At 39.5% G+C, this 11,193-nt stretch overlaps 1 protein-coding gene across 1 annotated transcript; it reads right to left on the bottom strand.

Moving 5' to 3' along the window:
* Positions 1-427: 427 nt before the first annotated feature.
* Positions 428-10,012, bottom strand: LOC107828721 (calcineurin B-like protein 4). The gene is made up of 8 exons (XM_075224586.1): positions 9,934-10,012; positions 7,668-7,750; positions 7,261-7,320; positions 6,388-6,484; positions 6,180-6,232; positions 1,522-1,596; positions 1,336-1,432; positions 428-623 (listed from the first exon to the last, which is right to left on the bottom strand). The coding sequence occupies exons 1-7, from the start codon at positions 10,010-10,012 to the stop codon at positions 1,361-1,363; spliced, it is 519 nt and encodes a 172-aa protein (XP_075080687.1). The 3' UTR covers positions 428-623; positions 1,336-1,360.
* Positions 10,013-11,193: the final 1,181 nt, after the last annotated feature.

Here is an 11,193-nt window from a genome sequence, read left to right on the forward strand (position 1 = left end):
AGCGCCTTGCCACCATTTTAGATATATGATTTGACAAATGATATGTTAATACATAGCAATGCAAACACATCAGAGCAAATGATTTCTTCTATACTAAAAAGAGTAGTCTGGTGCACTAAATCCGCTATGCGCGAGATCCGAGGAAGGTCGGACCACAAGAGTCTATTGTACGCAGCCCCGTGGTGGCTGATGGCTTTTAGCAACGGAACGGCGAGGCCTCGTGTAAGTAGTGCCGCAAGGTGCCGTGCACATACCGCTAAGCTAAGTACATGCCGATTGTCATCGGTTGTTGCGGGCAACATCGGGAGGCGACATCGCTCGTGGCGGCTGATGGCTTTTGGCAATGGAACGGCGAGGCCTCGTGCAAGTAGCGCCGCAAGGTGCCGTGCGCATGGGGCTAAACTCAGTACGTTCCGATTGCCGAACCCGTGACCTCCTGATCACATGGCAGCAACTTTACGAGTTACGCCAAGACTCCCTTTCATGTTTTCTTCTGTACTAATGAACCATTTACACGGGACTGGGAGATATATTCTGGCGCTTATCAAATCAATTAGTCTGTAAATTCTGAGTCTTCTGATCCTGTGCCCAAGACAAAGCTTGGAAATGCTAAATTTACATCCCTGAAAAAGCATGTAAAGAAATAGTTAAGATATGAAGGAGTTTTCAAGTGTTTGGACAAACTCATGCCCATTGCAACACAAACCATGGTCAAAGTGTATCTTGGTTCAGAAAAGTACATTTTATGAGTCTGAATAAAATTTGGCAAACAGTAATAAAAGAAATCTAGTGTATACTCTTCCTATGTATCTATGTGAAGAAAAGAAAGATCTCACTTCATCATTGGTGAAACCAGTAATTTCAATACAAAGCATACAACACATCCGGTGGAAGCTTAAACAGATGCATGAATATATGCATAATATTAGTGTGTGTATGTGTGTATAACGATTTTAATCCTTGATATCTAGCATCGTATCAGTGGCGAAGTCACATGGTCATAAGGGTGGTCAACTAACCACCCTTCGTCGAAAAATTACAGTGTATATATAGGTAAAATATTACATTTTACAGGTATATAACACATATTGAACACCCTTTGTCGAGAATTTCTTTTCACTTCTTTCAAATTGAATACCCTTAAAAAATTTCTAGCTTTGCCACTGCATAGCATATCAATTTTCGAAGCTGAAACTTTGAGACCAGCAGCTTCAGTTCCAGGACGCGTAAGTGTAATTAAAGCAAAGGAGAGAAGCATTTAATCCTACTAATGTTTCATGAATCCAGAAATTATATGCAAAGGATCTTGTTTTATAGTAGATGTTGAAAACTTACACTAAATACGGAAGAGTCATGTTTCTTAACAACGTTGGATTTCTATCAGCATATTCTCTCCACTCCTCTTTGACGATCCTGCCATCACCTTTTGTATCTGTTTCTTTAAATGTTTGCACGATGGATTATTGATTTAGTGCATAAAACGAGACTTAAAGGTACAGCAAACAGAATAGAAATCCTGACCTTGTCGACAATGGCTTCAGCAACATCATCGTGAAGATCCGATTCTTCTAGAAGAGCCAAGACCATCTCCTTCAACTGCTTTATTAGCAAAAGAAAAATAAATCTTAGCACAAACTACATAAGATTATAAGCAAAATATAGAACAACACAAGCTATAAGACATACATACTTGGAACCAATAAGTATGCTATGAGTACATTGTGTTAAGTAGTTAGTCATGTTTAGTGTCCCACATCGGGAAGTAGATACCTATTATTATGTAATCACTGTATATAAATAGGGTTGCACAACACCTTAATCAATAATAATATTTTTCTCTCGTGCATTCTCACATGATATTAGAGCATTAGTGAGAAACTTATCTTTGTGCATCATTCCAGCGACTTCCGGGAAGAAAGACCTCGTCTCCGTGCAATTTTCTGGCGACTTAAGAGGCTGTCCGTAACAAAATCACTTTTCGTTGGTGTTGTACAAAAACCAACACCACCACAGGGTCCCCAAGGCTTCTGCAACCAAACCCCACCAAAGATCTCCGGCAACCGACCTCTCACACACCCCTCACGCATCAGAAGTCAGATTTTCCGGCTAGTTCTTCCCCACGCGCCGGCACGTGTGGCCTTTTCCCGACCAGATTTCAAATTTTTTCTTTCAGACAGCCTGTTCGCGTGGCTATTCCGAGCCTACTCATGCCTTTTTCTTTTTATTCCAATCACTTTGAGATTTTTTTCGGCAACTACATGGACTTTCCAGCAGCTACAGTGATTTTTCCGACAAACTTCTTTTGGACAATTATTCAGGAGGTTATTTGGAGTCTTGTCATTTAAGTTTCATCAAATTTCGACAACCTTTTTATTTTTCTGACGTGAACAGTGATTCCCAGAAAATTTCTACTTTTTCCGGCACAATATTATAATGGCATTCGTATAAGAAGTTTTTAACTCACAATCTGTTGGATCTAATGCATTGAATCCAATCCAGATGGTTTCTTTACCAGATTATATTGAGTTTCTTCAGTACAAAACATGTAAACAGACATCTTCAGGGATAGCTTCCGTTGTTCAAACAGATAGTAGCGTGACTCGTGTCTCCTAATCTTCAACTTCTGAGTCTTGGGTCATTGATTTAGGTGCATTTGATCATATTTCTGGTAACAAATCTCTTTTCACTAGTATTTCGTATTCTCAATCTCTTCCAACAATCACAATGGCCAATGGGTATCAAAACATGGCAACTGCAATAAGTCAAGCAAGCCCACTTCCTTCCTTACCTTTAGATTCAGTCATTTATACACCCAATAGTCCTTTTAATCTCATAGTCGTTAATTGCTTAGCCAAATCACTTAATGCGCTGTTTTATTTCTTGATGACCTTGTTTTTATACAGGAAAGCAGTACGGGACGAATCATTGGTACCGGGCGTGAATCGGATGGACTTTATTACCTTATCCCTACAATTACATAGACTCACAACTTGTCTTCCTTCAATAACTTGTCTTGTTACCGATTCACCAGATTTATTACATAAATGGTTCGGACATCCCAGTTTGTCAAAACTTCAGAAAATGGTACCTAGTTTATCTCACTTGTCCACTCTAGAGTGTGAGTCATGTAAGCTCAGTAAGCATACCCGCTCCCATTTCACTCGGTGTCTTGATAATCGAGCAGAGTCACCTTTTACTTTTACTTTAGTCCATTCATATGTTTGGGGTCCTAGTCGGGTCAATTCTACCTTGGGATTCCGCTACTTTGTTAGTTTCATTGATGATTATTCCAAGTGCACTTGGATATTTTTGATGAAAAATCGGTCTGAGTTGTTTCCTATTTTCCAGACCTTCCACGCTGAAATTCAAAATCAATTTGGGGTTTCTATCCGCACATTTCGTAGTGATAATGCCCTAGAGTATTTGTCTTCCCCATTTCAACAGTTTATGAACTCTCATGGGATTATTCATCAAACATTTTGTCCGTACACATCTCAACAAAATGGGGTAGCTGAAAGAAAGAATAGACATCTTATTGAAACTACTCGTACCTCTCATACAATCTCATGTTCCGTTGTGTTTTTGTGGGGGGGTGCAATTTTTACATCTTGTTATCTTATTAATCGTATGCCATTTTCAGCTATCTAGAATCTAGTTCTATTCTCTGTCATGTTTCCCCACTGACTTTTGTTCTCTATTCCACCACGTGTCTTTGGAAGCACGTGTTTTGTTCATAACCTTACTCCAGGAAAAGATAAGTTAGCTCCTAGTGTTCTTAAGTGTGTATTTCTGGGTTACTCGAGAATACAAAAGGGGTATCGATGCTATTCTCCTGACCTCCAATGGTACCTTATGTCTGCTGATGTTACCTTCTTCAAAACGCAATCATACTTCACATGTCCAGGTAATCATTTAGATATTTCTGAGGTGCTACAAGTTTCATCTTTTGGAGATTCAGTCACTATCTCCCATTCATCTTCCTCTACAACTCCAGCTCCACCACCCACTGCTCCAGTTGCAACTCCACCACCTATAGCTCCAATTCCACCACCTAGTCCAGTTCAACCTTCTGCAGCTCCACCATTCTTGACTTATCATCGTCGTCCACGTCCAACATCAGACCTAGGTGATTCACGTCCTGCATCAGATTCTGCACCTACTGCGGACTTGTCTCCTCTTAGTCAACCAATTTCACTCCGCAGAGGTATACGATCCACATTTAATCCTAATCCACATTATGTCGATTTAAGTTATCATCGTCTGTCATCACCTCATTATGCTTTTATATCATCTTTCTCCACTATTTCTATCCTAAGTCTACAGGTGAGACACTATCTCATCCAGGATGACGACAAGCTATGATTGAGGAGATGTATGCTTTACATGCGAGTGACACTTGGGAGCTTGTTCCTCTTTCTTCAGGTAAGTGTACTGCTAGTTGTCATTGGGTTTATGCGGTCAAAGTCGGCCCGGAGGGCCAGGTTGATCGTCTTAAGGCTCGTCTTGTTGCAAAAGGATACACTCATATTTTTGGGCTTGATTTTAGTAACACTTTCTCTCCCGTGGCTAAAGTAACATATGTTCGTCTCTTTTTGTCCATGGTTGTTGTACGTTATTGGCCTCTTTATCAGTTAGACATTAAGAATACTTCTCCACGGTGAGCTTGAGAAAAAAGTTTATATGGAGCAACCACCTGGTTTTGTTGCTCAGGGGGAGTCTAGTGGTCTTGTATGCCGATTGCGCAGGACACTATATGGTTTGAAGCAGTCCCCTCGAGCTTGGTTTGGTAAGTTAAGCACAGTTATTTAGGAGTTCGGCATGACTCGTAGTGAAACTGATCACTCTGTGTTTTATCGGCATTCTGCTCCTAATCTGTGTATTTATCTGGTGGTTTATGTTGTTGATATTGTTATTACTGGCAATGATCAGAATGGTATTACTAATCTGAGGCAGCATCTCTTTCAGCACTTCCAGACTAAGGATCTTGGTAGATTGAAGTATTTTCTAGGTATTGAGATCGCCCAGTCTAGCTCAGGTATTGTTATTTCACAACGGAAGTATGCCTTAGACATTCTTGAGGAGACTGGAATGTTGGGCTGTATACCTGTTGACACTCCTATGGATCTGAATGCTAAGCTTCTGCCTGGACAGGGGAAGCCTCTTAGAGATCGTACGAGATATAGGAGGTTGGTTGGCAAATTGAATTACCTCACAGTGACTAGACTTGACATTTCTTTTTCGGTGAGTGTTGTAAGTCAGTTTATGGATTTTTCCTGTGATAGTCACTGGGATGCAATTGTTCGCATTCTTCGGTATATAAAGTCAGCTCCACGCAAAGGGTTACTATTCGAGGATCGAGTCCACGAGCAGATTGTTGGGTACACAGATGCTGACTGGGCAGGATCACCTTTTGATAGACGTTCTACGTCTGGATATTGTGTTCTAGTAGGAGCGAATTTGGTCTCTTGAAAGAGCAAGAAACATAATGTAGTTGCTCGATCTAGTGCTGAAGCCGAATATCAGGCCATGACTATGGCAATGTGTGAGCTAGTCAGTTGCTCAAGGAGTTGAAGTTCGGAGAAATTAGCAAGATGGAACTAGTGTGTGATAATCAAGTTGCTCTTCATATTGCGTCAAATCCGGTATTCTATGAGAGAACTAAACACATTGGGATCGACTGTCACTTTTTCAGAGAATAGATACTCTCAGGAGATATTGTTACAAAGTTTGTAAAGTTGAATGATCAACTAGCAGATATTTTCACTAAGTCTCTTACTGGTTCTCGTATTAGTTACATCTGTAACAAGCTCGGCACATATGATTTTTTTAACACAATCATAGAACCCCTTCAAATATGATAAACATTACCCGCTCCCCCCCCCCACCCACCCACCCCACCCACCCACACACAAAATGCCTGAAATCCATAAAATTAGCCCATATTGCAACCGAGGCCCATATGATGTTTGAAAATGCCAATCATGCTTTAAACATATGCTAGAATGGCTAAGCAAGTTGGTAATTTGATAGGTTGATGGTAAAATGCTTTAACATTATAAATTGCCTAATCGATTCTCTGAGAAAGACTTCTGCATTTCTTTGGTAAGAGCTTCAGCAAAAACTTGAATAGACCAAGCGGAGATAATCAAGCAAGAAAATGTAATAGTATATCAAATTACCTCCTCGCGCTCGATGTAGCCAGCCTGTCCAAGATCATACAATTTAAATGCATCTGCAGCATAAAGTTTCAACATTTATAACATTGTGAATAGGCAGAAGATTAAAAGAAATGGAGGCTCTAAACAAGAAGAAATTACTGAATATAGGCATCCAAAACACAATAATTTGAATTCCTAAAGATTCTAACTTCTGGTGTGCATTTCTCACATGTAATTTTCTCAGATTCAGGAGTTCTTGGATGGAAAATGCTCAATGCTCGTACAAATTCTTCAAAGTCAATTTGCCCATTCTGCTCGGCATCAAATATAGTAAGTTACTTCTTCGTCTTTTGCTTGTCATTGGATTGGAAGCCACAGGCGATGCCTTCTTGCTTGTGTAGTAGGCCTTGCCTGCTTAGTGCGGAAGTGCGTAAAGTAGGCTCATTCTTTGGTTTATAAAGATCTTGTAGTAGCCGAAGGTAGTCCACTTGTTAGATTGAATTGAATCTTATATAACAACCGGGGCCTTATTAATTAAGAGACTTTATCAATAGTATAAGTGGACCTCTCAAAGGTATAAGTAGACATTAGTCTTGCTGGTTCGGGAGTGCTGAAACGACTAAATAATCAAGAAACACACTCCAGAATAAAGAACGCAGAACTCTCAGACATGTGCACACCCTTTTAGACCTGCCACGAACATAGGCGGAGCTAGGATTTGAACCTTATAGTTTCGAGATTCTAGTCCTTCTAAGTTGTTGGGTTCAAAGCTAATAATTTTGTACATATCCAATAGATTTCTTAAGACAAATACAGGATTTAAACCAAAGTTATTGGGCTCGGCCGAATTCGTAACCCACACACTATAGTTCTTGAAAAGTGCCAGCAAGAGTTCTTCCTATAATAAGGCGACAAAGGAAAAATCAGTCACAACTGCTATTAAGAAATTAGCTTGAAAATCTAAGGACAGAAGACAGGAACGACAACAACAATAACAACCTAGTATAATTCCATTTGGACACTAGCTCCGCCCCTGACCATGAACCTAAGTATATCCATTCTTCCTTCCTCCGGGGGTTCGGAAGTTGGTAAAAGAACATACCCTGTCTGCAAAAAGGTTTTTCTTCTTATAGTTGTTGAAAAGTGCCAGCAAGAGTTCTTCCTATAATAAGGCGACAAAGGAAAAATCAGTCACAGCTGCTATTAAGAAATTGGACGGCAACAACAACAACCCAATATAATCCCATTTAGTGAGGTCTGGGGAGGGTAGTGTGTACGCAGACCTTACCCCTACCCTGAGGTAGAGAGGCTGTTTCCAAATAGAAACCCGGCATCCTTCCCTCCAAGAACTTCTCACCTTGTTCTTGGGGAGACTCGAACTCACAACCTCTTGGTTGGAAGTGGAAGTTGCTTACCATCAGAGCAACCCCTCTTGTCTAAAGACAGGGACGACAAATAAAGATTAAATAGATTAGCTTTCTGATGGACATTCGTATTCAGATGAGATACCTTCTGGATCAGCCCATCGTTAGTGATAGAGCAGCTCAATTTCTTGTATAGATTCAGTAAAGCTTCTACTTCACTGACAGTGACTGAAAAGGTAAATGTTTTCGGATTATTATACTAGCTAATTCATTGAAGGAGAGAAGAAAAACAAGAAATGGACACAATGCTATCACTTGGAAGCAAACTCTCATTGCATGAAAATTTTATTCTAAGAGAAGTCAGAAACTTACAAATTGTTTCAGAAGCAAGTGCAACAGGATCTGCTAATACAGATCTTACCCTATCTTTTTTAGAATTTTTGCAACCCGTAACGGCAATGCTAGCACGATCTTAGTAGGTGTATGCTGTTGAAAATATGTAGAAAATTAGGCAATTTGCTCACAAGTAAAGATGGACGTAAATGGCAATTTGCTCGTGAATAAAAAAGACTCAACTTGAGAAGATAAACAAGAAAAGCAATTAGATACTGCTTGATAATAGAAAAGGAGCAATTTTTACTTGTATGAATAAAGAACCAGAAGCAGGAGAATATCTATACCAGTGAAGAATCACGCAGAATATGTGAGTGGATTAAAGCACAAAAGGAGAATGAAAAGAGGAGATTCAAAGTGCGGTGTGAGTCGGGTCCCAAGTCAATGCTTTCGGCTTTTCTGAACAGAAGAAACATCATCATCGTTATCAAATGTGATGAAGACAAATCAAGTAGGTAGTTGAAGTCAATTGTGTTGCTTTCAAAATAAAAATGGGATAAACTCTTGAAACAAGATAATGCAATTATTATTACCACAGACCCCTCACCATCTCCTACCCTGCGTATGGATATGGATATTCAAGACTGTGATATGAATTCCCTACCCATGAACGATAGCGGCAAATACCCCATTACTATCCATATATCCTTGGAAGACAGGCAGAGAATATACCACCCATGAAGATTCTCACCAAGGAAAAAGAATTCTTCATCAATTGTTGAAACAAAAAATTCAAGATCTATGGAGAATAAACGAAAATTTTCCTCTTATATATCTTGGAAATGACTACTTTACCGTTAAATTACAAAAAGAAGAAAGTATGAACCAAATTCTCGAAAAGGGACCATACTTTATCTATGGAAACTTTCTTTCAGTACAAAGGTGGCAACCAAACTTTGTTGCAATGGAGGCTGTGCAAAATTTCACAGCAGTATGGATAAGACTCCCTTAGCTCCCTACTGAATTTTATGATGATTTAATACTTCAAAAAATTGGAGGAGCCGTAGAAAGATTACTAAAAGTGGATGCATGCACATCATTTTCTTTACGGGGAAGATATACCAGATTATGCATAGAACTTCCAATGGAGGAACCGATTGTGAAGTTTATTTATATTGGAATACACAAACAACAAATTCATTACGAAGCAGACCAATACTTATGCAAACAATGTGGTAGATTGGGTCATGCAACCAAAATGTGCTAATACAAAATTGATGGTGATATTCAACCATCTGCCAGTTATATGGATTTTCCTAAAGATAACAATAAAAGCATGTCACCAGCTCAAGAAGATGGTTGGCATACAGTGCCATTCACAAGAAACAAAAAACAAAGTATAATGCCCACACTAACAGGACAACAGCCAGGTAGCAAAAGCTAAGTTCACGTATTGATGTCAAATTATTTAACACGGCCACAAGTAAGTACATTGATGCTAAAAAATTTAAATACATTCCAAAGGACACTAGTACTGGGAAAATCAATACTTCCCCTATTAATCTTGCACAAAATTCTTCTATGAACTATAGTGATGAAAATCACATTGAAACACAAAACCGTTTTTCAAATATCCACTTGGATAGCCAACAAATAATTTTTGAAAAAACTACTAACAACAATACTCATAATACCACTAATCAAGTATGCATGAACCGGTCACAAAAAATAAATTTTGTTCATGCACCTCTAATCCCACTAGAAGACAAAATTGTAACCACAAACGTCCAAAAATTAATTAACCCCCTTGAAAACACTAATGCTAGTGCCAACTATTCTATTAGATCTAATAATGACCCTAATACTCATATTAACACAAACAACCAATCAATTACCAAAATAAATTTGCATGCTATGGCTTACCCGACCACTCAAAATGAAACCTCCTTACAAATGTCACTGGACATGGGCGACGTGCAAAATCCCCTAATAAGACATGCACGCTAACCCTCTCAGATAGCATGCAAATAGGTGCAATCATACCTACTTCTCCAATCCCTAACACATTAAAACACTACCCTCATCCCTCCCAAAATGCCAAGAATCCCTCTCAATCCCTGGAGGAGGTTCAGATTGATCTGAATTCTGAGAAACCATCGATCACTAACGATGAACAACCTTCCCCCATTTCCTCCACAACAACCAAATCTTCCAGTAATCTATACTCAACCTCCATTACCCCATGACCATCATCCAACTTCTTGGATAGAGCTGGGTCTAATGGGGAGAGCTTTCTCTCGTCAGCTCAATATCAATGGCCAAGTGACCATAATCCTAATCCAAAATCCTCAATTCCTAGCCCAGCTAGTATCCGAGGGGCTCCATCTAGCAATGAGCAACTATATGAATCATATTTGGGTAAATAATATAATGCAACCACTAGCTCTGGGGATGAACAACAACTTAGTCCAAGCACCAAAATCTATACTTACCTCAAAACATGCGGTTGGATCTCCCTTTCTTCCCTCCCCAGGAGATAACTGCTATCAATCCAATACTGATGCCATGGGTACCAAAACCCATGCAAGCCCATATTCCAGTAAACGTAGAAAATATGGGCCATCAGGAACCTCAAGCTTCGGTACCCCAGGAGGTGGGAAATCCAATGGAGGAACATCAACCTAATAGGGAAATCAATGGTGGAATCCTCAAACCTAAACGAAATCAAAATATTTCTATTCGAGGATATGCGGGAGAAGAAGCATATTATAGCTTGCCAAAATTCACTCTTCAAGTGAACAATGGACATCCGTCCACCCCAGGACCCAACAGTGGGGAAACTAGCAATGATCCTAGTACCCAGTCTAAGGAGGAATCCAATTTTTTTCCTAGGAAGTCAAGTGAATGGTCTCAACTAATCTCACACCCAATCAATGAATCAAGCTAAAAATATTATATTCTGGAATATTAGGGGAGGGAACAATAAAGATTTTAGGAGAAATTTTCACGACATGATTGATACTCACCATCCATGCATGGTCACTTTATTGGAGACTAGAATGACTAGCCATGGCAATCTAATGAACGACTTTGGTTTTACGGATATGATCGAGGTCCCAGAGGAGGGACAATCTGGTGGTATGGATGTCTTATGTGATACGAGCTTGGTGAATGTCAACAATTTTGTAAGGAGGAACAATGAAATCCATGCCTTAATTGAGGTACCCCTTATTCGTCACCCTTGGCTCTTTTCTTCTATATATGCTAGTACTAACATAACATATAGGAATCAAATGTGGGATAATATTACTAACATATTTGATAACTATAAAGGAGCA

This window comes from Nicotiana tabacum, chromosome 11, assembly GCF_000715075.1.
Source record: "Nicotiana tabacum cultivar K326 chromosome 11, ASM71507v2, whole genome shotgun sequence".
Taxonomy (NCBI): domain Eukaryota; kingdom Viridiplantae; phylum Streptophyta; class Magnoliopsida; order Solanales; family Solanaceae; genus Nicotiana; species Nicotiana tabacum.

Coding starts and splice junctions, on each gene's coding strand:
- LOC107828721 (XM_075224586.1), bottom strand. CDS start 10,012: ATGGTTTCTCAGAATTCAGATCAATCTGAACCTCCTCCAGGGATTGAG. Junction 7,751..9,933: donor GCATTTTGGGAGGGATGAGG/GTAGTGTTTTAA, acceptor TTACCTTTTCAG/TCACTGTCAGTGAAGTAGAA. Junction 7,321..7,667: donor ACGATGGGCTGATCCAGAAG/GTATCTCATCTG, acceptor GCCTTATTATAG/GAAGAACTCTTGCTGGCACT.